Here is a 26023-nt window from a genome sequence, read left to right as displayed (position 1 = left end):
CAGACAAAGGTGTTGATCATGTTGTACTTGGTGAAATCATGTTCACCGATGATCTTCAGTTTTGGAGCAAGGTGATAAGAAGGAAAAATAAATAGCAGTTTAAACAGCTCTTAAACCCGTCTCTTTAATATATTTGTGTGTAATAATCTTGAAAAAGTCTAAGAACATTACAAAATCCCGTTGCAAAGCCTACAAGACATTGTCAAACAAGTTTTTGTCTCATTTAGATTTAAAAAGACACATGCCATTATAATATGTGACTGCCATGAACAGATCTGATTAAATTAAAATGATGATGAGAGAGAAGAGAGAGTATGTGTTCATTTAGCACATGTTAATTAATAGTACTTAAATGTATAATTACACTGTAACAAGGACATCTTTAATTAAATGAAGAGTAACCCTTTATCAATAGTAGACTTATTTACAAAGTTAGTGCCTTGATCTGTTAAGAGAGCACACCAAATTTGTTTTCAGTGGGAAAGCCACACAACGCTTTGTAATACCATTATGTACTCCTTCTTTCATTGGTGTGAGCTTTCCCTCTAAATCCATCCATACAATCTCCCATGGCTGGACCACCTGATAAACATTCATGCTCAAGATATGTAAGATTGCTATCATAAATTAAAAACATTCCTTGTGTTCTTCATACAAACATGACTTACCACAATATATTAATACAGAATACAAAACTTTGTTGATCATTAAAGTCCTTCTGAGAAACAGGAGTTTGTTGTGAAAGACCCTCAGATATCTTTCCAAAACTTTTAAATTCAGTCAGTGCTTTCACTTTTGCCTCATTTATTTTTAACATTACACAGATAAATCCAAGAAGGGTCTTATTTGTCATTACCTTGTTATTTTAACTTTTATGTATGTTGTATCATTCTTTAGATGACATGTAATTGTGCTCCACTGGTCTCTGCCTTCTTATTTACATTGGAGGGCCTTTATGTGATTTCAACATAGCCTTGGTCTCAAATTGATCATAAAAAATGTGGCTTGCTGCATGCTTACTTTTTACTTTTAAGTTGTAAAGGTTGTATTTGAAATTGTTTTTAATCCAGGTAAACAATAGAAAACTATAAGAAAAGGCTCTTGCATCATATTTAAGATTGCTATTTGCCAAATAAGCCTGAGACTATGGCACAGAATAATTAATAAAATCCCTATTACTTTGGCCAATTAGTGTCCTGCCTTCTCCATAAACACATTTGTGAAAAAAAAGAAAAAAAAAACTTTAACAAAAAATAAGTTGCTCACTTTATTCTGTTAATATCGGCCTATGCAAAATATCCCCATGAGCGACATTTATCGGAAAAATAAACGTGCAAAACACTATGTGGCCAAATATTTTAGCCACTTAGTAATTAAAATGTCAAGATTTAAATTGTCATGGTAAGCTTGTAGAATGGAACTAAATGTTGCAAAAGTAGCCTACTGTAGGGTTGCTATTTATTTACATTATAGCATGTTTTTAACCATACGGAGTAGTATAAACATAAATAAATAAAAAATATTAAGAATCTTTATTCTGGATGCATACATGTGAAAAAGAGTAACATTGATTTAAATACTAAAGTCTGGTTGTAGTTATGTAGGCTACCAACTAAGCAAGCAAAAATGAATGGTACAGAATTTAGTATGCCAAAGATACATTTATTCCAGTCAACAACAGTTTCAAAGACTTTCAAAGAAAAACATTAGCACATAAAAAAAATGAATGGGTGTTGTTGCAGAAAAAATGCACTATATCTGTCTCATATGGTACAAAATATTGCTGAAGTTGACAAATGAGTAAGATCAAAAGTTATCTAAAAGTAAAGAAAAACGTAGTCAGAATACATTATCTAAAAGCGTAATCTAATATATTACATTACTAACTATATTTTCCATGTATATTGTATTTATTTATTTTTAAAGTAACGGTTTAAACGAAATATAAAACAAACACACCAAAAATACCCACTCCAGTTTCCCATAATCCTCCTCTCCTCAGTACTTCGGGAAGCTGTATGTGTGCAGTTTGCGCTGTCTCGCCAGCATCATGACGGCGGCTAAGGGGAAGACCGCTTTGCAAGACCTTTGCATGTGATTAGGAGTTTATCCCCAACAGTCTGTGAAACTGGACTTGACGCATCATTCATATTCGGGTAAAGTTCCTGTTTGTATTTGTTTACGGGTCAATCAGCAGCAGTTTCAGCGGGGTCGTTATCGAGGCTTGTGCTATCAGTGTAGGCCGCGCGGCATTATATGCTGCTCTTACCACGGCATTCTGCGAATGAATGACTGCTTAAAACACGCGAATGATTATAAAACACCTTTTTAGTGAAACCTCGCATGCCTTGCTAGTAGCTATAACATTGTTAATGCACCTTATAGAGCAGGGTTTCTCAAACTCGGTCCTGGAGGGCCACTGTCCTGCACAGTTTAGCTCCAACCCTGATCAAACACACCTAGCTGTGAGTTTCTAGTGATCCTGAAGACATTGATTAGCTTGTTCAGGTGTGTTTGATCAGGGTTGGAGCTAAACTCTGCAGGACAGTGGCCCTCCAGGACCGAGTTTGAGAAACCCTGTTATAGAGAGAGGTAGGCAGTCGCATTTGCACAAATGTGACTATTGTTCTTGTGCGAGTGTTACAATGAACGGGACTCCCACGGGAAAACAGGAACTATCAAATAATTTTAAAATTGTGATTTATTATTATTTTTTCTGTCATGGAAGTTTGTTGTCGTTTTGGAGACGTTTGTTCACAAATAAGTAGATTATAAATGTGTAAATCTCGTAATATTAGGCATTGGTAAGTTACCTGATATAAATCTTCCTTTGTAATTTTTGTACAGTTTTTTTTTTTTTAAATACACGCAGTAACTTAATCATGAACGACTGGAAAAGTCAGGGACATTCATTGGTCAAAAAGTGTGGAAGCCCACTCATTAAAGTACATAAGACCAAACAAATGAATTATATTGTGAACAATAAATCCCAAAAGCTAGATTTGAAACGGAAAATTTAGTGATTTAACAGGCTACCGGCTCTGATCTCTATTTAGACTAAAGCTATAATATATAGCCTATATCAGGGATAGGCAGCTTCGGTCCTGGAGGGCCAGTGTCCTGCAGAGTTTAGCTCCAACCCTGATAAAAACACATCTGCCTGTAGCTTTCTAGTAATCCCGAAGACCTTGATTAGCTTGTTCAGGTGTGTTTGATTAGGGCTGAAGCTAAACTCTGCAGGACAGTAGACCTCCAGGACCGAAGTTTCCCATCCCAGGCCTATATTATCATTGTTGCTGCCATGTTTCAAATCAACACTCCCCTTCCAATGTCACAACACAGGAACTCGTGTCTCATTTAGAATTCCGAGTTTCCCACTTGTAAATATGACTTCAGTTGGTCGTTCATGTGCTCAGAAGTCGCCATTTCCAGATTTCAGACTCCACTTGAATGGCACAATAATATAGGCTGTAGGCTGAGGTAGTTAGATATGAATGTGACCTTAGAATTAATGTAATGTAATTCATCCAGTGTTGTAGTTGAGAACAAGAGTCAAGAAGACCAAACCCAGAAGAGAGTTGAGTTTGAGCCAAGACATAGTCCACATGCTTCCAAGTACATGACTCAACAGGCCATGTTTTCTTGGTCTCAAAAAAAAAAAAAAAAAGGCCATATTGGTCATGCACTCTGGAGTGTGGACTCGGTCTTGAATCGAACTCATCGTCTTCAATCTCTGTCTTGACAAGACCTCAGCCCTCTTCTGGTCTTATTCTTGACTCGGACTTGACCATCTTCTGGTCTCTGTGACTTGACTCAGTGAGCTGGTCTTAACTACAACACTGCATTCAGCTTCAAAATGCTGGTGCCTTTTATTTGCCATTTTTCTAATGCAGCCCTGCAGAATGTCCAAGATCAGGCGGAAGGTTACAGTGGAGAATTCAAAGACCATATCGGACAGCAGCAGTAGCACAACCACCCCCTCCCGCAGGCCCAGCGTGTTTGAGAGACTCGGGCCCAGCACGGCCAGTAATGCAGCAGAGGTAGGGATACTCGTCACCCACTACTGAGCAATGGAAACTTGGTGAGCTGCCTACCTAGGAAGTATTTCTGGTGTCTAGGTAGTGGCTCACTGGGTTTAAAAAAATCTTTTTTGGTCCAGGTGCCCTTGTAAAGTGTAGAAATGCAATAGGCTGTCCCACATTTGTCTTCCCTTGCAGACTCATTGTAGAAACTGGTTAAAAACTGGGAACTGCAGTTACGGTAACACGTGTCGGTACACACATGGAACCCCATCACGAGGAAAAGGCTTCTCTGGAACGTTCAGCAGGTGAGATTCCATTGAAGAGATGTTGTTTCGTAAATGCACCTGCTCAAATTCTTGGCCGAATGCTTGACGTTCTGCATGTGTGCTGGTCTGCAGGTCAGCCGAGAGGCCCCCTGGGGATCTCAGGGAGAGGATGAAGAATAAGAGACAGGATGTAGATGGTGACACACAGAAAAGAGACGCAGACGAACCCACTTCACCTACAACCAGAGTAGGCTGCTCTAACAGCTTACAATACTTTTTTTAAATTGTTGATTGATTGTTTTTGGTGAGTTCTTTGACATTTTGTTTCTCATTAGCAGCGAGATTCATCCCGAGGCAGACACAGGGAGAAAGAGGATATTAAAATCACAAAGGAACGCACTCCTGCTAGTGAGGAGGAGACGGCAGATTGGGAAGCCAGTCGTGAAGGTGAAGATTCTCCAAAGTACCCACAAAGTTGATGTATCTGATTAGAAGACATTTAAAGGGATAGTTCACCCAAAAATGAAAATTCTGTCATCAATTACTCACCCTCGTGTCATTCCAAACCCAGAATACTTTTTTCATCTTTGAAACACATTTTTTTAAACAAGAATTTTAATCGAGCAGTTTAATCCAAGTCTTCTGAAGAGACTTGATCACTTTATATGAACAGATTTAATTTAGGCTTTTATTCGCATATAAACATTGATCAATGCACATACATAGAGCACATCAAAATGGTAAGTAGAGCTGCACGATTCTTGAGAATCACTTTTTTTGTTTCAAACAGAGATTGTGATTCTCCCACAATTCTGAACAGACAACTAAACAAACAAAAAAAAGTAATTTACTAGAATGTTTTTTTTTAATAATTAAAAAAAAACCATCAAATGAATGACTCACTCACTCACTCACAAAGACTTCAAGAACAAATCTTTTGAATTAATGATTCAGTGACAATTACATTTTTTTAACTGTCCCTTTTCACCACTTTCTGATATAACAATGTAATAATACAATCTTTATTTGAAGCATCAAGTTAGTTTCAATAGGTAATTTACTCTAATTTGGTCGCTACTGTAGACTTCAGTGTTTATATCTGAGCTATAAACTTTTATCCCAGTACTTCTGTTAAAATGTATTCATTATAACACAGAAGTAATGATACTGTGTGGTTGAAAATACTTTTTCTAAGCTGTTTCATTCCTTTACATGAATACCTATACATATTTGTCAAAGGTTTAATAGACATAGCCGAGTCAATCGTGTGGGTGTTTTGAGATCGCAACCTTTTTATGATTAATTGTGCAGCTCTAATGGTAAACCAAACTGTACTTGACATGTTCTTGCATGTCAAGCAAGCACGTTAAAGCTTCCATCTATGTATGTGCTTTGATCAGTGTTTATATGTGAATAAAAGACTAAATTAAAAAATATCTTCAGTTGTGTTTTGAAGATGAATTGTGTTTGGGACAACATGAAGGTGAGTAAATAACAGTATTGTCATTTTTGGGTGAACTTGATGGATGATTGATGAAGGGGTTTTGAATGCAGTACAGTCTTTCCTCTCATCACAGGTAATGCTTCGTTGTCTCCTTGCCATTTTTTCCCAGCAGTTATATATTTGTCATTGATTTTACTAGATTCCGATAACGGTGACTACGATTACGAGCTATCTCTTGAAATGAAGAGACAGAAGATTCAACGTGAGCTGATGAAGCTGGAACAGGAAAACATGGACAAACGAGAAGAGATCGTCATCAAGAAAGAGGTATATTAGATTGGGTTGCACGTTGCAGGGTCCTCGCAGGTCCTTAAAGTCTTAAATTCAGTTATATCAAATTTAAGGCCATAAAAAGTCTTTTTCTTTATAATTTCAACTTTTCAAGAGTTCTTAAATGTGGGGACGGAAAAACAGGAATTGCAATAGGACTTAATCTGATGACTAAACTTTCAGAATAAGGGTGCTCCGTTCAAGATTTTTGGGGCCGATTACGATCATTGGAAGCAGTGTTGGCCGATACGATCACCAATACCAATCACTGAATTAAACAATTCTATTGTATATTTAAGTATAAAAAAATATGAGATGAGAAAGTATCACAAATTGACAACTTTTTATTAGAAAGCAACATGTGAAACATATTCCATTTCCTCTCTTGGCCCTCCTGTTACCCTCAAATGTACCAATATTTTTTACCCACTGGGATCAATTGGAGCCCAGCAATTTAAACCCACATAATGTTTTTTAGTTTTTTTTTTTTTTTTAAACAAAGGTTTGTGTCAGGTACTTTGTTCAAAGTAAAAACGTGGAGCTGTTTTTTTATATGAATGTTTATCTGAAGGGAATGGACTGTCCTCCAGATTTGATGGCATAATCTTTTCATATTACCTCCATATAATGCTTAATAAAGGAGGAATTAGATATAGAGTATATTTTGTCAATCTACATTTGAACTGTAAAGTTGTTTAAATCATGGCTTTTGCAGTCATTTTACTGATTAAAGTGTTACCATAGACATTTTACTGCATTAACTCCAAATATTGAAAGAAGGTTAATGTGAGTTTTTCTGAATTTATCAATACAGATAGTAATGACATGTATGTTCTCAACAGGAACCAGTCTCCAAAACCAGGACCAGTAGTTCTTCTAAGGACAGGGTAAGTTATTTGAACACAGACAAAAGAAAGTCAAAATTAATGTTAATTTTAGTATTAATTAGCCTTTTATTACAGACTGTTATCTTTGGAGTTTTATTTTGGTGTGCTCTTGATCTGTCTTAGGCTTCTCCTGAGCGCACCAGTTCTAAGGGTTCACCCTCATCCCGTAAATCCAGCGGCTCACCCAAACATAGAGCAGGGAAAGGTGGGAACTCCGGAAAGAAAGAAAAAAAGTCCTCCACTTCTTCAGTCATCTCCTCTCCAGTATCTGACCAGAACAGGATAGAGGAGACAGACAGCAGGTTTGGAAAATTATCTGCATTTATACTATGGGCTGTTTAAATACTCGATTCTGATTGGCTGGAAGGTGTGCAGTAAAACCGTTTAATGCACAGGTAGTTCCAGTCAGTTTGATTACAGTTCGAAATTAATCCGCTACATTGGTAACCATAGTAACACAGATACACTTGCAAGCAGAGTGAGAGACGCATATGAAAACGTTTATTTAGGTAGGCTAAATGGATGATTTTTGCATATCGTTTAATTTGTATGGTGAATATGGCAACTCTGAGAAATGGGCCCAGGCACAAGACGAAATAGAAGACTTGGAGAAGACGTTGAATGACAAAAAGCGGCACAAAGAATTAACAATAAATAAATGACATGATTAGTTCAAATAAAGATTGCCTTGTCACTGTCAGTGTTGCCTGTCATTCATAAATAATTGTAATAAATCCATTAAAGAATCATTAAGTTAGCTATATGCTTAAGCAAAGAGGGGACGAGACTTTAAAGAAGAGACGCACACAGGTAACTCGCGCACGCATCTCTCTCTCTCTCTCTGTTCCTTCTCCTTCAGTTCTCTGTCTCTCTCTTTTAATAATGAATTTAAATAAATGTGAATTCATTCAAATAAAAGCAATCCGATGGCTCTACTTTATTTAAAGCGGACGGAGTGCAAGAACTGACGAGCCTTAACTTAAGAAATAACCGTCATTTTTACACGTCTGTTAAAAAATTACACTGTAAACATCAGTTACAGCTTTATTATCCCTTACTTATTTGAACTTAAACAGATTTTTATCAATTTAAATACTTGACTGCTATTTACTTTTTTGACCAGGTCATCTAAGAGTGGCCATGGAAAAAGAAAAGGGCCACGGACGCCCAGTCCTCCTCCACCTGTCCCTGTGGAGAACCCAGTGATTGGGAAGAAACACAAAAATAAACACAAAAACAAGGAGAAATGTGAGGACAAACCTAAAGAAGGCAAAGAAAGAGGACGAGATGTGGAGAAACACAAAGAGAAAAAAGAAAAGCGCAGGTATGGTCACTTTAAAAAGAAACCCACAAAACATAGTTTCATACATTGTAGTATTGTTAAAGGTCCCATATTGTGCACCTTTCTGGAGTTTTATTTAGGTGTTGATGTCCTTAAGAATATATATTTGCGGTATAAGTACCAAAAACCATCTCAATATATTTTTACAGCTCCTTTCTCGGGAGCTCTGCTAAGAACAGGTCGGTTTTGGCCTGTCTAATTAATATTCATGAGCCTCTCTTCTGATTGGCCTGTTGTTTTTCTGAGTGACACACGGCCAGGCCAACCGTAGGTAACTAGGGTCATGTATGCTGTAGCCTGCTGTGGCTTGGTGATGCTCACAAGTATGGTAAAATAAAACACTTGTAAAGATGGACAGTGCTGAGGGAAATGTTATCTGGCCTTATATGTTCGAGCCGGACTCAGAACCCGAATCGGCGACGACAGGAAACAACCAACCATATCCTCAAACGCGCTTACAAAAGGATGTTTCAGATTTTTTTTATTTTACTTTTGGCATTATTGTAAGAGTATTATAACTACCATTACATCAATGCTGCTCGCAGATTTAACGTTAACGCTAATTTAAACTGTAAACAAACTCAGACTTTTGAAATAATGTTACCCATGCAAGTACACTACACTTTAGTTTCTGTTAGCAAAACAAAAGACACAGAGACTGAGTGAACTCAATCTCACCGTCTTTAACTCAATAAAAACGACAGGATAGGAAAACAAGCAACATATTTTGTCTTGTTTCCAACAGATGTCAAAGCTTGTGGCAACCATAGACTGTACAAAACAACATGTCAGCATCAACTTAGCAACACGTTAGTGTTGCATATCCGTTTACAAACTATAATTTCAGATTATGCTGGCTCCATAATGTAACATAAAATGTGTTAGAAGTTTATTTACGGATTGCGAATTTGAGGTCGGACCCAACCATTTAGGGACTGCAGCATCTTTGATGAGTAGCTTCTTTGAAAAACCGGCATTGAACTGTGCCTGATTGAAGAAGCTGTCACTTGTGAAATGTGCAGAACAGACAAACTAAAGTCAAACTAAATTGCTGTGGTATTTCCGAATAAATAAACATTAGCCACTGGTCTCTTATATTAATGTTGTTTGGAAGCCTGTGCAATGTAGTTTCCTGACATCCATCGACTGAACAGCATTTTCTCGACAATTGTCTGTGTTGTTGTTGCTCAGTTGTCTGTGTTGTTGTCTGGTGGTTGGGCAAAAGGATAGAGGGACGGTGGGCAGTGCTTGGGGTGGTGACTGAAGGCGGTGACCGAGTAGTTCTGACGTCACATTTTTACGGAAGTCACAACGGCTCGTGAAAAGGCACCGCTACTTTATGCAGGCTGTGTGCATTTGTCTGTGGATTGACTGTTTTGAAACTTATATGATAGTTACATAGTCCCTAGACCTCTGTTATCATGAAAAAAGCCAGGAAATTTCAGTTTTGACAATATGGGACCTTTAAACGTGATACTGAAATTGTAAAAATGTGATTATACCAGTCTTTCTGCAGTATCAGCAGGATTGCATCTATTTTGTACCATTTGATAAATGGCTGCTTTGAATCCTTCCTCTGCATATTTGTGTTTGCACTCTGAGTATATTTATATTTATATTTACAATATTACAATATAACACTATATTTATTGTTTTTGCAGTGTTGACAATTCAAAGACATGTCTGTTGAGGTCAAGGGAGTGTGTTCCCAATAGTGCTTGCTATGGTACCAAAATTGGAACAGATAATCATGAAATAGTTCTGGGTTTGGTACTGACTACTGAGATAATGGTATCGTGACAGCACTAATAGATTGTTATAAGCCACTTTTCCACTGTCGGGCCAGTGCGAGCCAGGGCTTTAAACGGGCCGTGCCGGGCTAATAGCCTCGGGCCAGTAGCACCGGGCCCAAAATCTGCTGCATTTTTTTCCACTGTCAGGCCAGAAGCTCCACAGCGCTTCACTAAAACACGCCCGTAACACGCCTCTCTGGAACAACGTCACACTAACCCATCATTTCACCAACAAATGGAAGTTTTATCAGAAAACTAATCAGAAAGAAATCACTGAAAACAGCGTGATCGCAAAACAAACATGATAAAAGCGACCGTTTGCTGGCATTTTTGTTGTTTACTTGAATATTTAAATTTGAATATTTGAATATTTCTAGATGTTTTACCACAGGTTTACAATTACCGTTAGGTCTATTTCACAAAAGAAAGAGGACAGACTGACTTATTCAGTCGAGGCCGTTTCTGTTTATTTGGTAGTTACAGGACATATTTAGGCTACATCACTTTTATGAAGAATGATAATTTCTTTATTTTAGCACTCTCTCGATTCCCAGTAGGCTACAGATATTTTCAGTCAGAGAAACAGAGGAAGCTCCCGAAAAGAAAGTTGCTTTATTTTATGGTAGTCTGGTATAAAGAGACGAGACGTAGGCTACTGACAGATAAAATAAAAGCATGATTGTGATAGCCTTTATGATTTGTCTGATTTCTTCAAGTGTTCATATTTACTATGTTTATTATGGTAATGGTTAGCATGCATAGACTTTTGCATTGCGTATAAATATTTCTACCTTATACGGTGATCAGAATCCACATCGGATCACAAACAGAAGGCATTCAAACATGAAAGTGAGTGTTGAGGTAAATTATTTTAAGTCTTTAATGCTGACAGAATCATCCGGCGCTGCCGTCTCCCGACTCAGGTAAACCCCGCCTCTGTTCGTAACCACTCCTCTAGCCCGAGCTGGCCCGCTTTGGACCAAGGTATTCGGCGGTCCAGAAAACCCTGGCCGTTGGCCCCGATCAAGCCCCGGAAGTGACAGTGGAAACGCGACTGGCCCTGGCACGCACTAGCACAGTGGAAACGTGGCTAATGTGTCGGGCGGTGCCAATAGCCTTGGACCTCGAGCTGAGAGGGTAAAATCAGGCTGTTTCCACTGTTGGGCCAGTAGCCCTGCAGCACTACCCTAAAACCTGTCCTTAACACGTTTCCATAGAACAACGTCACACAACTAGCTGACTGAAAACTACATATAAAGAGAACACGTGCTTATTCAGTTGCTTGTGCTTCCATTTATTTGTCGCAGGATCGGTCCAAAGGCTTACACATTTAGAAAAATATTGATAAAATTAGACATTTGTCAAAGTTCTTTAAAAAGAATGAACATTTCTATTAATTTTCCACCATTATTCATATGGATAATCCTGAGGATGTTTGAGAGATCTCTCCTGTCTCACTATACTGTTATTCTTTTAGCCAGGGCAACAGAGGGAGCTCACTGACAGAAAACAGGAGTTATATGAGTTAACTGGTTAAGTCCCAGTTGGTCTGCTTTGGACCAAGGTATTCAGCGACCAAAAACCCTGGCAGTTGGGCTGAGGAAGCCCAAAGGAGGCCCGATTAAGCCCCGGAAGTACCAAGTGGAAATGCAACTGGCCCTGTTATGTACTAGCACGCTCGCTTTTGGCCCAACAGTGGAAATGCAGCTATTATGTATTTTGCTCATTTCAATAGTGCTGGGCCAGATTCAGTTGATAGTATCTGCTTTATCGGTGTGTGTAAACAAATTAAATATAATTTAGTTTGAATATAATAACAATATATCAATCTTTGACCTTTCCTTGATTACAGGGACCGATCAGATAGTTCCCACAAAGCCAAACGCTCAATAACATCAGAGGAACGTTCTGGAAGCCTTTCCTCACCCTCCAGGGAAGTGTCTCCCCCAACCAGAAGGAAGTCATCATCCCCCAAACCCACCTCCCAAAAACAAGCCTCGCAGCAGAGGTGAGAAGAGCTGCACTTAAATAATTGTTAATCCAGTGTCACTTCTGACATATCTTTGAGATATCATTGAGCCTTGCAGTATTTTGATCAGTTAAGTGTCAAAATCAATCAAATCCTAAACAAAATTAATAAAAAAAAAGAAAATTCTAATTCTTTAATATAATTCTTTAAAATACATTTTGGTCAAAAAATTGGTCAAAATTGACAGTAAAGTCTTTTACATTGTTACGAAAAACCTTTTTATTCATCAAATATTAGAATGATTTCTGAAGGCTCATGTGTGACACATCTGATTGGAGTAATGGCTCTTTAGGCCTTGACACACCAAGCCGATGGGCCATTGGTAAGCGTCTGTCAGATCAGTTTTTGGGGTGTCGGAGCCAGCCGGTGGCGTTTTGGTCAATTGATCATGTTGAATCAGTGTTAGGCAGTCTGTGAGACCGATCACTCTGATTGGCTGTTCAGCTTTGCAAACCAGTGCACAAGGAGAATAGCGAAAGTGAAGAGTGCACACACAGAAGGCTATTCTAATTTTACATATTAATCTTACCTGAGCATTCCAATATGCAAATATTTTCATAACGGCATGACTGTCCGAAATGAAGAAAGTGATCGACATGATTCATACTCAAAATGGTAAGCAAGAGCTTCTTTGCTTACGGTTTGTATAGCTGCAGTCCTAGTTTTGTTTTCCATTTTGAATGATGAATATAGACTACTGCCACTTGCTGCTATATACAGTTATTTCCTCTAACACAGGCACAAAATGTTCATGCTAGTTGGCTGTTGTCTTCTGTGCGTTCAAGCTCAATCTTTTGGTCCAGACGGGAGGTGACAGCACAGTCGGCTTTTGTCACTGCTTGTTCTTTGATGTAGGTTTGGTGTTTCACGGCCTTAAGTCCCTACAAGCTGACAGATATAAGTGGATTATCCTGACGTTTAACTTGCATAACTATTTTGTTTTAGAGATATTGTGGGTACAGCTATCAATTTCATCTGATGCGTTTCCTCTCTCAGGTCTAGAACTCCACCCCGTCACCGCCGCAGCCCCTCCCCTCTCTCTCGACAACACCACTCTCCCTCTTCACACTCTGGCTCCTCGGCCCAGAGACACTCCCCATCCCCTCGCCACAGACGGGGTTCTGTCTCTCCTCTTTACCGAGACCTTCCTCCTCCATCCTCACCCCCTCCCGCTCAGTCTTCACGTCGCTCCCGCTCTCCACTCACCCCCCAGAGAGACCCCTCACCAACACCCAACCATCGCAGGTCCAGCCCCAGTGCCAGTCACCGCTCACAGGGCAGGGAGAGGGGGAGAGCAGAGCGAGACAGGAGTCCAGCACTGCAGGAGAGGCGGCATGAGCGCAGAGATGGTGAGAGACACATATTTATATATTACACAGTCATTAGAGAGTATTTGGCTTTTGATGTTAATGACTTGCGAACAAATGAGCCAATTCTTTTTTTAATGAGTCCATCCATAAAGTCAGTGACTTGTTCAGAGCCTCAGCTGACTGAACTGACTTAATTGAAACACGGCACACAATCAAAATTAACTGGGAACCATATAACAAATACTTTACGTTCATGACGCATGCATTATTCTTTTTATCGACTGGTTCCTATGACAGAATGCAAGTAAAAATACACTACTGTTCAAAAGTTTGGGATTTTTAAAATTGTTTTTGAAAGTAGTCTATTATGCTAACCAAGGCTGCATTTATTTGATTGTAAGAACAGAAATATTGTACAAAATATTATTACAATTAAAAATACCTGTTTGTATTTCAATATATTTTAAAATGTATTTATTCCTGTGATGGTAAAGCTGAATTTTCAGCAGCCATTACTCCAGTCTTCAGTGTCCCATGATCCTTCAGAAATCATTGTAATATGCTGATTTGGTGCTCAAGAAACATTTCTTATTATTATCAATGTTGAAAACAGTTGTGCTGCTTAATATTTTTGTGGAAACGGTGATACACTCAATTAATTTCCTTTCTGCCCTTAGAGAGCCGCGGGAAACGTGAGAAAGACAGCAGCCGTGATGAGCGAGACTACGATATCGAGCAGAGTTCTTCCCGAGATGAGCGTGATTGCAGGGACAGCCGAGACCGCCGCAGTGAACGGGATAGACGAGATGTCCGAGAAGATCGGCAGCACCGCGGGGAGGTCAAAGACACTCGGGATGCCCGTGCAGCAGAAACGCGAGACCGTTCAGGACGGGAATCCCTGGAGCATAGGGAAAGGGACCGGGAAAGGGAAAGAGAAAGAGAGAGGGAAAGAGAGAGAGAAAGAAATGAACCCCATAGAAAGAAGGATACAACAACCCAAGAGGAAAGGAATTATGGAAGAGGACATGGAAGGGAGGAAATGAGAAATGAGAGCAGAGTGGACAACAGGAACGAATCCCGAGCTGAAAGAACAGGCAGAGGGAGGGGCCGTGGATCAGACACCACAGAGAAAGGTGAGAAGATGCTTGCTCACATTCTTTGTCAGCTACATCCAAAAAACTGTGACGATATTAGAATTTCGCTACATGGTTATTGTGGCCAAAAGAATTCACGATAACAATATTATTGTGATATCTATAGAAATTTTTAAATGAATGAGTAATGATATCAGTTGGGGCTGTGTGATTAATCAGAATTGTTTTTCAATTTCGATTTTTGGCTTCCAACGATTCTGAAAACAAGATAATCGAGGTAATACGATTATTGTGCCGCATTCCCTCCAGCCAGCAGCACACCTTCCTTTCCTTCAAAGTGCTCTCAAACTTAACCTCCAAATCAGCCAAATAAGTGAGTATTGTAAAATGGTGTCTACTGTAACTGTGGGACGTGTTTAATATTAAACAGTGTTATTAAAAGCACATAAAGCCGCAAAACACTGTTCCCTAGGTGGCATTCTGTGTGCGCAAGTCGAAGGCGAATGTAGATAAGCAAATGGGCTTCGGATACGTGCCTGAATGCGTACACACAAAAATGTCAAAATGCTTTTTTGGAGAGTTCTCACTAGGGATGCACCGAAATTTCGGCCTGCGAAAAAATATCAGCCGAAAAATGTCATTTTCAGTTTTTGGCCTAAAGAGAAAAAAGGCCGAAAATATCTGTCGCCTCGCCCCTCAGTGGTCAGCACTCAGGTTTCACAGCATTTTTTTGTAACTTTGCGTGCGGCTCCGCTTCCATAGATGCACAACTTCAAAGCGACTCTGACCGAGCAGGTAAGTCTGTACCGGCACCCAGTTTGCTCTGCTCAGTGTTCACGGCCCAAGCGAACGTTCCACTCCTGTACCACTCACGCTTACCGGAAAAGCAAAATCTGCTCGAATAACCTGCCAACATGAAATTTCTCTGTAGTAAACTGTTCTGTTTGCAATAGCCCTATAACTGTGCTGTAACGTGGTATAGCTGTGCTTGGCAGTGCTGGTAAAATGATGCTACTATCTCATTCACTGCTCTGCTTCCCACTCTGCTCACATGCTCTTATAATAATAGCTTTGCCTTTGTTGGACTACACTATTATTTTGATAATTGGTCAAAAAATAAATCTGTTTCTGTTGCATAGAACTGAATGAAAAATAATATATTGATAATTAATATTATTTTAATACATTTCTGTCCAATTTTGGTGTTACTTTAAATAAAATTGTGGTTATATTATTTTATTGGCTTGTATTTTTTTTTATTCAGATTCAATAAAATGACTGAGTTTAATTAAAGTAATAATACAATTATACAAAAAGAAAAATCATGAAAAATTTGAAATTATTTCGGTTTCGGCACATAATTTTCATTTCTGTGCATCCCTAGTATTCACACAAACACAGTAGGTAATGTCTTAAGTAAACATACACAGTTTATATATATTTTTTTATATCATAGTAACAGTAATCTTACTGGTACATTGCAACACACCTAAATCCTAAAACAAGCTGTCAGCTGTGGTGCTAAATTACTTTAGCTGTTTTTACACATCATAATCCTGTCTTGCGCTTGTCCACAGCAAAAAAAAAAAGGAGGAGCGCTTCAGCTTGAAAAATGCTAATTGAAAGCAATGTAACACATACTTTTCATTAAATGTAACAATAATTAGCTACTTTTTTAAGGATTAATGGAATAAAATGAGAACTTGATTTTTTTTTAAAAATACTCAGGCAGAGGATGTGATGAATTTTGTGTTTCAGGTACATCTCGTGGTGGTAGAGCATCACAGACTGACGCTAGCAGTGCTAGTGGGCATGACAGCTGGGAGTCCCGCAGCAGTGGCCTGAGAGAGAGGAGCTCAGAGAGGAACACTGATCGTGATCGCTATGACAACGACAGACCGAGAGGAGAACAGCCCAGAGATGAACGGCGAGGAGGACATGCAGAGAGAGATCGCCGTGACAACAGAGAAAGAGGTGACTGATAAGCAAGACGTGTTCTTCTTATTGGCAGATACCAACTTCTGTGGCCCTGCTATTGGAGAAAGCGTAAAGGCCCCGATATACCTCAAGCGAAATCGAAGAACAAACTGGTGCCATGTCAATTTGAACAAAATCAGGCCAAGTTTGTTTGTTCGTTTCAGCAGTTTGAAACCGTCTAGCTGTAAATGCCTTCGAAATACCATTGGTTCGTGGCGATTATGTAATAGGTGGATGTGCTCTGAGGCTCCGCCTTCTTTGACGTGGAAATTGTATATTGTGGAACAGTCTATTGTGGGACATGCTTTATTTTAAAAAGAGTTAATAAAAGTGCATTAAACTGCGAAAGAGACTGATCCCGCACGCTTTCTGTGTGCGCGCTGTGAGATGGAGCAGAACACGGATGCGTAAAGTATACTTGGGGTTTCAGGCGGTCTTACATTCGATCTTAAAGCCTAAAAGTAGGTAATGTCTTAAGTAAACATACACAGTTTATATATATTTTTATATCATAGTAACAGTAATCTTACTGGTACATTGCAACACACCTAAATCCTAAAACAAGCTGTCAGCTGTGTTGCTAAATTACTTTAGCTGTTTTTACACATCAGAATCCTGTCTTGCGCTTGTCCACAGCAAAAAAAACACTTTAAAGTTAAAAAAGATGCACTTGCAAGCTGGAGGAGCGCTTCAGCTTGAAAAATGGAACACTGATCAGATGGAGCAGAACACGGATGCGTAAAGTATACTTGGGGTTTCAGGCGGTCTTACATTTGATCTTAAAGCCTAATGCAAATATCTGCTGCTGTCTGTGTCATTAATGTTAAACAAAAGGCAGACAAAATCACTCACTGCTCTTAACTGAATAACTTTAGTAGTTATAATAAGAATCAATGTATATTTTAATTCGTAAAGTGAAGACTATGCAGTTGGGCTGTGAATCTTTGGGTAGACAGCAAATTGATTTGATTCACGATTCATAGGTTTTCGATTCAATTCAGAACGATTCGATGCAATTCGATTCTGCATTTTTTTTATATTCATTCATAGGATTATTTAAATGCTTCCCCTAATAAGTCAGGGAGAGAACTACACAGCGGCCTTCAAGGGCTCAGAGATTGGGTGGTCAAAACTTTGAATTAAGTGCATACGTTTGTGAACTATTCCTTTAACATCAGAGCAACTTTTTGTGGTGTTGATGGAAATTTGTCTTTGTCCGACAGAACAAAGAGCGCCCTCTCCTGGCCGCCAGCAGAGCCGCGGCGAGGACCTTGAGCGTGAAGAAAGGAGAGATGATCGAAGGAACGATCGAGGGGATGATAGACGAGACGACCGCACCCGTGACAGAGAGAAGGACAGGGAAAGAGAAAGAGAGAGGGAACGGGAAAGAGAGAAGGAGAGAGAGAGGGAGAAAGAGCGGGAAAGAGAGGCTGAAAGGGAACGTGAGCAAGTCAGGGAGAGGGAGCGGGAGAGAGAGAAGGAAAGAGAACGAGAGAGGGAGAGGGAGGAGAGGGAAAGGGAGCGGGAAAGAGAGAGGGAGGAGCGGGAAAGAGACCGAGAGGAGCGAGAGAGAGAAAGGGAACGAGAAAGAAAGGAGAGGGAACGGGAGAGGGAGCTAAGAGAGAGGGAAAGGCAGAGGGAGTGGGAGGAGAGAGAGAAAGGGAGGGAAGAAAGGCGGGACAGAAGAGACGAGCCACGAGACGACCGCTCTGCCCGAGATGCTCATGAAGAGAGAAAGAACACGTAAGTGCTGTAGTGTAATTGGTCACATTTTTAAGTACAAACTCTGTGGAATAATTGTGTTGAGTAAATATTACTGCATGGCTGCTAAAATGTTCAACACTTCGTTGTTCATAACTACATACTGGTGGTACTTTTTAAAATCATTTTACAGCGTCTTTCTTATCGTAATAAGAAAAATAAAAGGTAACACCATTTTCTTTCTGATGATTAGCCAATAATTATTCTTCATGTTATTGGCCATATAAAATTAAAATGTGTCTTTATCTACATAAATTAAAAACTAAAGTTCTACAACTGAATTGACATCACATCATTGTGAAAAATGGATGTTCATTTTGAGATTTGCCAAAGATTACAACACCTTTAATTGATTTCAAAGGCCATTTAAATGTAAAAATACAGGAAAATATAAATTTAAAATATCCAGTATCAGAGATATGTATCTAATATCAACTGATACCAGTAAATTTAAATATCTCTAACAACAGCCGATAACCAGTATTTTGTATTAATATATCATGCATTCCTATTTAATCATATTTTAAGTCCGAAGCTAATTTGCTCCATCTTGCAACTTAATGTTTGGCTATGGAAATGGAAAAAGTTATCTTGCAGATGACTTCAGTATTAATTTAATATTATGGTGAACACAGACATAATTTATCTCTTATACACCTAAAAGCTCGGAAGTTCCCTAATAAAGCAGTATGTTTTGTGATACTGACAAAATGACTGTACACTTGCACAACTGCTCAAAACTTTGGGGTCAGTAAGAAATACTAAGGGGCCTTTCACACCTACCTTGTTTGGTCCGGATTTTCGGACTTTTCAGTTTGATCCGAATCATAATTACAGGTGCGAATTTGGTCAGACGAAAAGAGGTAGTCTCGGTCTGGATCAAACTGAACAAAGGTTTGGTTCGTTTCTAGTGTGAAAGCATTTTCTGTATGGTTCGGAATTTCAGACCATTTACAGGAAGTTCCGGTGGTTCTCGCAGGATTGCTTGCAGTCTTCTCCTTTCTTGCCAGCGACGATAAAATGTTTGCACAACGAGGATGGTTATTTGGCGAATTTGAACTAGCCAAACTAGTTGGTGCTGAAGGGAGTAATGCCGTAATAATAACAGTATAGTGGCAACGATATGCGTCTGTGCGTTCATTCTTGTCAAAGTTACCCGCCGAATTGACAACATGCTGACGTCAGACGCACGTCTGTTTACAAACCAATCAATGTCAAGATGCAACCCACATAGATGATGATGACAGGACGCAAGTATGTCATGTAAAGTTCTTTAGTGCGCTCGCATAATTGCAATGTGAAACCCAATCAAAACTTAACGAATGTATAAAATGTATCAAAACGTGAACTTTGATTCGGACCTTGGTGCGGACTTTCAGGTGTGAAAACGCCCCACGTAACACTCAGTTTGTGAAGAAATTAATACTTTAATTAAAAAAAGATGTATTAAATTGTTTCAAATAAATTCTGTATTTTTTTTAAGTCATAGTTTAGTGTATCATGGTTTCCACAAAAATATTAGGCTAATCAGCACTACTGTTTTCAACATTGATTATAATATAAAATATTTTCTGAGCACCAAATCAAAAAATTAGAATGATTTCTGATAGACCATGAGACTGAAGTAATGATGCTGAAAATTTAGCTTTGCCATCACAGGAATGAATTACCTTTTAAAATATATTAAAATAAAAAGTTATTTTAAATTGTAATATTCTACAATATTATTTATCTTACTTTTCTGTGTTTCTGATCAAATAAATGCAGCCTTACTTAGCATAAGACACCTTTCAAAAACATAAAAAATTTAAAAGTAGTGCACAAAAATAGACTTTCTCAGGTTTTTTAAAAACGGTCTGCCCTTCTGTTTGCTTGCAGCCGTAAGAGACATCGTGCTGAGAACACTCCCAGTCCACGGCCATCTCCTAAAAGAGGGCGAGAGGTTAGCCCTGCAGACAGTGACGGTTACAACAGCACGGAGGAGAAAGGTAAGGCTTCAACTGAGAAAGTGCAAGGTTATGTTTTCACCCCTTTTTGAAAACATGCACTTGGCATAACCTGGCTCATAGGTGTATTGTGCACATATGCAGAATATTTGCACATAAAATGTATGGTTTTGTTTCAGGCGAAAAGCACCGACTGCTGAGTCAAGTGGTTCGTCCTCAGGAGACCGCTCGCTCACCTGTCCGCTCCTTTACTGATGAAAAACCCAATCGCTGGAAGGATGAAGAGCGGCGTGGCGATAAAAAAGAAGGCCGTGGCCGACATGAGGAGGTAGATTCCCGTGGTGAGAGAGGAGCAGGAAGAGGAGCAGAGCGACGTGGAGAACAAGCTCCAGACGTTTCTGCTACGGTCATCTCTGACTCCAGGAGGGTAAAAGAGCAGAGGGACCTCCCTTCTGCCGCCCTCACTCCTCCTCCCATGGAGGAGAGAGACCCTTTACCAGTAGTTCATGAGGAGGGCAAGAAAAAGACTAAATCTCAGAAGAAAAATCTGAAGAAGAACCGTAAAGAGGAGGAAGGGGCATCTGGAGAAGGAGACCGTAGTAACCCTGAGCCCCCGCCCTCCTCCACTGTGGCCGAAGCCCCCCAGGCTCTCCTCTCACCTCGCAAGATACCCAAGAAGAAAGCCTTAGAAAGGAAGCGCAAGCGCTCACGAGGTCCCGAGTCGGATGTTTCTGAGGACGAGCTGGTAGCCCAACCCCCCATCAGCAAGAGACGACGAGGCCCACGTACACCCCCGCCAATCAACAAGGATGACCTTCCCTCCCAGAGGGCTTTAATGGCTGGACAGAGTTCTTTCCCAGCTAAACTGGAAGCCAACTTCAGTGACTGGTCTGATGAAGACGTACCAGAGCGAGGCGAGAGCTCCTCTGCCTCCCTGCCATCCGATAGGCCTCCGGAGAGGCTGCTTCCCTCAGAGCGTCTCCCCAGAAGGGGTGCACGTGGCGGGGTCCGGGACCGTACGGACCCCCCAATCGCCCCGCTGCTCCCTGACCCTCCGATGCTGATACAGTCTCTTCCTTTACAACCGTTACTGCCACAACACATGCTGCGTAAACCGCAGCAAGCAGACATGCAACAGCAGCGTAGCAGTAGCATGGGCAGCAACCAAAGCCGTGCGTCTTCGCGAAGACTACGTTCGCCCTCCAATGAGTCGGCTCACCGGGATGAAGGCCCTCAGGGGCTTAGGCCCCGCAGAGGACTTCTCCAAGGTGGCAATTCCCGGGAGAGAGACCGAGAACGGGAGAGGGAGAGGGAACGAGAGAGGGAGAGAGCAGCGGTCAGTGAACAGATGGGAGGAGAGAGGAAGTCGAGGATTGATCAGCTTCGGAGAGGAGAACCCAGTCGGAGTACTTCCTCAGGTGAGACTCCTCAGAAGATTTGAGTTTCTTAGTATTCTTCTTAGTATTTTTGTTGAAAAATATTTTTTGGGGTGGGAATTGTTTTGAATCTCACATTTAGTTTAACCAAAAATGAAGGAAACTAGTGTCTCAGAATGCCTGTGTGGGAAGATTGACAAGCGATCAAAACAACATATATACTATATACAAAATATACTACATGAGGAAAATCAGACACATTTCATTGATTCAGTGATTTGGCATTAGATGCAGGATATTTTCACCCGCTATCACAAGCAGGTCTTGTTGTAAGTTACCACAGGAACCGATTGAACGTGCTTCTTGTGTGTATAATGTAACTGTACACAATATGCATTAATAAAAATGGCAAGATTTAAAACTAACAAAAAATGATGCGTGAAAGAATACCTAAACGGTTGTTATTGTAAATGTTTTAATGTTGAGGTTTTGAATTCTCTAAAACATGTAAACTTTTATCTGCTTGCACAGACCGGCAGGACTCTCGGAGTCACAGTTCTCGTCGTAGTTCACCAGAGTCTGAGCGTCAGGCTCGCTCCAGAGCCGGCTCCTACGACAGCCGTGAACGTGACCGAGAGCGGGAACGAGATCGTGAACAGTTGGATCGAGAGCGTGAGAAAAAGGATCACCGTCAGCTGCAAAATCAACAAACCCAACAGAGAGATTGGGAACCTGAACCCCGTGAGTGGGGTGGGCGGGGCAGAGAGCCCCTCCTCCGTGGCAACCGGGATCCAATGAGAGAGAGAGACTTGCGGGAGATGCGCGATAGGGAACGACTCTTACCTGAAGGGCTGCTGGCACATGAGCGAATGGATCGTGAGCGTGGTGAAAGGGACCGTGAGCGTGAACGGGAAAGGATGCTTCCGTTTGACCTTCAAGCTCACCGGGAACCAAAGACCAGAGGTGAAATTAAGATGGAGAGGGGAGAGTATGAACCTCTGTTACCCAGAGAAGCCCTCATGGATGTAGATAAACCAGCCGACAATTCACATCTGCAAGGGGAAACATCTGAATTAGAGAAAATGGATAGTCTTGATGGTAAGTCTCCCCCACCACTATTTCTCACTATAGTCTGAAGTATAAGACGAACGATTGTTCAATTTTACCTAATGTATGTGTGTTTGTTCATTCAGAAGAAGAGGATGGAAAAGGGGAAGATGTGCAGTCTGTTGTGTCAGGTGGTGAGGAATATGAGCCAATCAGTGATGATGAACTGGATGAGATTCTGGCAGACAGTCAGAAGAGGGATGACCAACAAGATGAAGAAAAGATTTCTGGTACGCAACACCACAAAAGTATAGTTCACTTCAAAATGAAAATTCTGTCATCGTTTACTCACCCTCAAGTTGTTTCAAACCTGTATGAATTTCTGTCTTCTGCTGAACACAAAGGAAGATATTGTGAAGAATGTCGGTAACCTAACAGTTGATGGACCCCATTTCCTTCCATAGTGGGAAAAAAATACTCAATGGGGTCCATCAACTGTTAGGTTACCGACATTCTTCAAAATATCTTCCTTTGACTGCACTCCGCGACCCACTCAGAACGGTCTTGCGACCCACCAGTTGAGAAGCAGTTGTTTGCATTGAGACTATAACAACGAATGTGGACATTCTAGCAAAAAACAAAACATCACATCTGGCCACACGTAACTTTTTCAGTTTGAACAGTTGATTAAATAAATTAAGAAAAACAAAAGATTTAAAAGTATACACAGATTCCTATTTCACAAACTAATACACACACTGACAAAGCCATAAGCATGTATAACTAAGTAATGTCCATCTCAAAAATCCTCTATCCCACATTCGAACTGCTTATAATATACCATTTGCATGTTCTGTTTCAGGGCCTCTGGATGTGATTGATGTAGATTGGTCCAGTTTGATGCCCAAGCAAAAACAGGAGCCCAGAACTCCCGGGGCAGCGCTGCTGCGGTTCACCCCAGGGGCTGTCCTCCTCAGAGCAGGAGTGTCCAGACGCTTAGCTGGGCCTCAGCTCCTTGCCAGAGTTAAAGAAGTGTGCTCCAGAGAGTTGGAAGACCCTAAAGGTGAATGTGCAAATCTACCTTTCAATGAATGCTCCAGTTTTAATAGAAACGAAGCTCTACAGATAGCAGATGTATTGAAAATAATTTTTGTGGTAATCAGTTGTAGTTGATTGTGACTTGAATCTCAAAATATGAATCCATAGATGCTGATAAACTCTTAGAGCATGATCTGGGTGCTCTGAACATGGCTGCATACAACAGACGAATGGAGAGGGCCAACCTACTGAGGAGCCTGGGCCCTTGCTGCAAGGCGCTGTGTGCTCGCCGAGACATTGCCATACGTAGACAGCTCCTGAAAAATGACAAGGTGCTCTTATGGTCTTTAATTGGGGCCACCTCTTTTGTAAAACTTGGGCTTTCTGAAACTGTATTGAGAAAGTGAGCTCTATTCTGGAACTATCTACTTAGGATTTTCAAGGTATCAAAGAAAGAATTGAGAGAAATTACAATTATGAGTATTTTATTAAATAGATCTTTCATTTAAATACTGAAGAGTATATATAAAAACTTCCATCCGGTGTTTCCTACACCACTTTTAAAGGGCACCTATTATTACTACAAAGCAGTCTTCATTTACTCCTGACATAGAGCATCATGGCAGTAATGAAAGGGACAGCAGCAGCTCATTTGCATTTAAAGGGACACTAACAAAAACGGCATGTTTTTGCTCATCCTCAAAAGGTGGCAATTTTAACATGCTGTAAAAAATTATCTGTATGTGAAGTTTCAGCTCGAAATACCCCACACACTCTGGGGACATCAGAGACTTATTTTAAATCTTGTAAAAATGGGCATAATAGGTGCCCTTTAAGCTGCAAAGAAGTCTCAGACAGTCTAAATTTAACGTGATGAGATGATAAAAAGACTGTAACACAAAATAACATATATTTACTGCAGTTTAAAAGTTTGGGGTTGGCAAGATGTTTTTGAAAGAAGTCTCTTATTCTCATTAAAGCTGCATTTATTTGCTCAAAAATACAGTAAAAACAGTAATATAGTGAAATATTATTACAATTTAATATAACTGTTTTCCATTTTAATATGTTTTGCAATGTAATTAATTCCTGTGATGGTAAAGCTGAATTTTTAGCATCATTGCTCCAGTGTTCAGTGTCAACATGATCCTTCAGAAATCATTCTGATATGCTGATTTGATGCTCAAGAAACATCATTGTGCCTAATATTTTTTCAGGATTTTTTTTATAAATAGAAAGTTCAAAAGCATTTATTTGACAGTCTTGACTGTCACTTTTGATCAATTTTATAAACACTGAATAAAGGTATTCATTTCTTTCAACAACAACAAAAAACCTTATATAAATCTCATCTTGTGAGGGGTGCTAGCCTATTTGTGTGGAATGTATCAGTGAAGTGTTGCTAATCATTACCATTGTACATGATTCAGTGTTTGGTTTAATGCTTCTGTATTCCTGGTGTAGGGCACAACCAAGCAGATCTACACCAGCGCTCCAGTGGTGGACAATGAACTTGTGCAACTGAGTTTGCGTCTCTTCAAAAAGAAAATGGCTTCCAGCCAGTCGAGTGGACAGGAGAAGACCGATTCCGCCTCTGCAGCCCAACAGCTCAGCACACCAGCAGAGCTGTGCGTCTCCTGAGCACGCTCAGTGAGTACAGTCTGAAAGAACTGATCTCAGATCGCTGTTAACCCATACTATCAACGATTATTATAACACACTGAAACTGCTTTTAAATCAGTTCTGAAGAAGGATTGCTGCCCTAAACCTCAAAGGAACCACAGAACCATAGAGACTGGAAATACTAGCCTGTGGAGATGCTGTCTAAGGTTTCGTGACCCTTGAACTTTGAATCAGAAGTGATAATTATGTACTGCATAAGAACTTTGTCATTTACAATTGTTTTAGATAAGTTTTTTTGTAACATCAGATGTGTGAACAACGGTTGCTGAATGTTTGTGAGATATATAATGGGTACTGAAGATGTACAATAAAATGACCGTACCTATTTGTTATGTGCATCTAACTTTTGTTCCCCTCGTTTGTCTGCTTTGTTTTGAAACATTTTTGTGATCAGTCTGTTTCAGCACTCTTGTTCTCAGTGGTTCCTTGTTTTATTAAAAGATGATTCAAGAAAATGTGGTTTTGTGACGCTTGTATCAACCTTGCTTTAAAGTGCTATCTGTCATAAGACTATAAAATATTATTACAGACGTAGCATATTTTATATCCCATACATTATGTTGGTAGTAAATATTAACAAATGGGTGTGTTAAAATATTGGCTTGTATTATTGGTGATATTAAAAGTAAGTATTCCAATATCTAATTTACAGAGCATGTCATTTTCTGACATGATTTT

The 26023-nt window shown here is 40.0% G+C and overlaps 1 protein-coding gene across 3 annotated transcripts; it reads left to right on the top strand.

Annotated features, from left to right (window-relative positions):
• The first annotated feature begins 2000 nt into the window (after positions 1 to 2000).
• Positions 2001 to 25800, top strand: zc3h13 (zinc finger CCCH-type containing 13). 3 transcript variants are annotated; one of them, XM_084106854.1, is made up of 21 exons: positions 2001 to 2156; positions 3894 to 4040; positions 4218 to 4327; positions 4421 to 4535; positions 4624 to 4735; positions 5932 to 6059; positions 6905 to 6949; positions 7073 to 7251; positions 8073 to 8273; positions 11937 to 12092; positions 13110 to 13462; positions 14101 to 14556; positions 16276 to 16491; positions 17718 to 18237; positions 20134 to 20243; positions 20381 to 21619; positions 22109 to 22675; positions 22774 to 22914; positions 23487 to 23687; positions 23831 to 23994; positions 25127 to 25800. In XM_084106854.1, exons 2-21 carry the CDS (start codon positions 3903 to 3905, stop codon positions 25301 to 25303), a joined length of 5328 nt encoding a protein of 1775 aa, XP_083962980.1. In that variant the 5' UTR covers positions 2001 to 2156; positions 3894 to 3902; the 3' UTR covers positions 25304 to 25800. The 3 variants fall into 3 exon arrangements, with proteins under 3 accessions (XP_083962980.1, XP_083962978.1, XP_083962979.1); XM_084106852.1 differs by having other exon boundaries at positions 22771 to 22914; XM_084106853.1 differs by having other exon boundaries at positions 2015 to 2156; positions 4627 to 4735; positions 22771 to 22914.
• Positions 25801 to 26023: the final 223 nt, after the last annotated feature.

The sequence above is a fragment of the Abramis brama genome (assembly GCF_963993115.1).
Source record: "Abramis brama genome assembly, chromosome: 2".
NCBI lineage: Eukaryota > Metazoa > Chordata > Actinopteri > Cypriniformes > Leuciscidae > Abramis > Abramis brama.
Note: the sequence above shows the minus strand (reverse complement) of the source record. Positions and strands in the feature narration are given on the sequence as shown.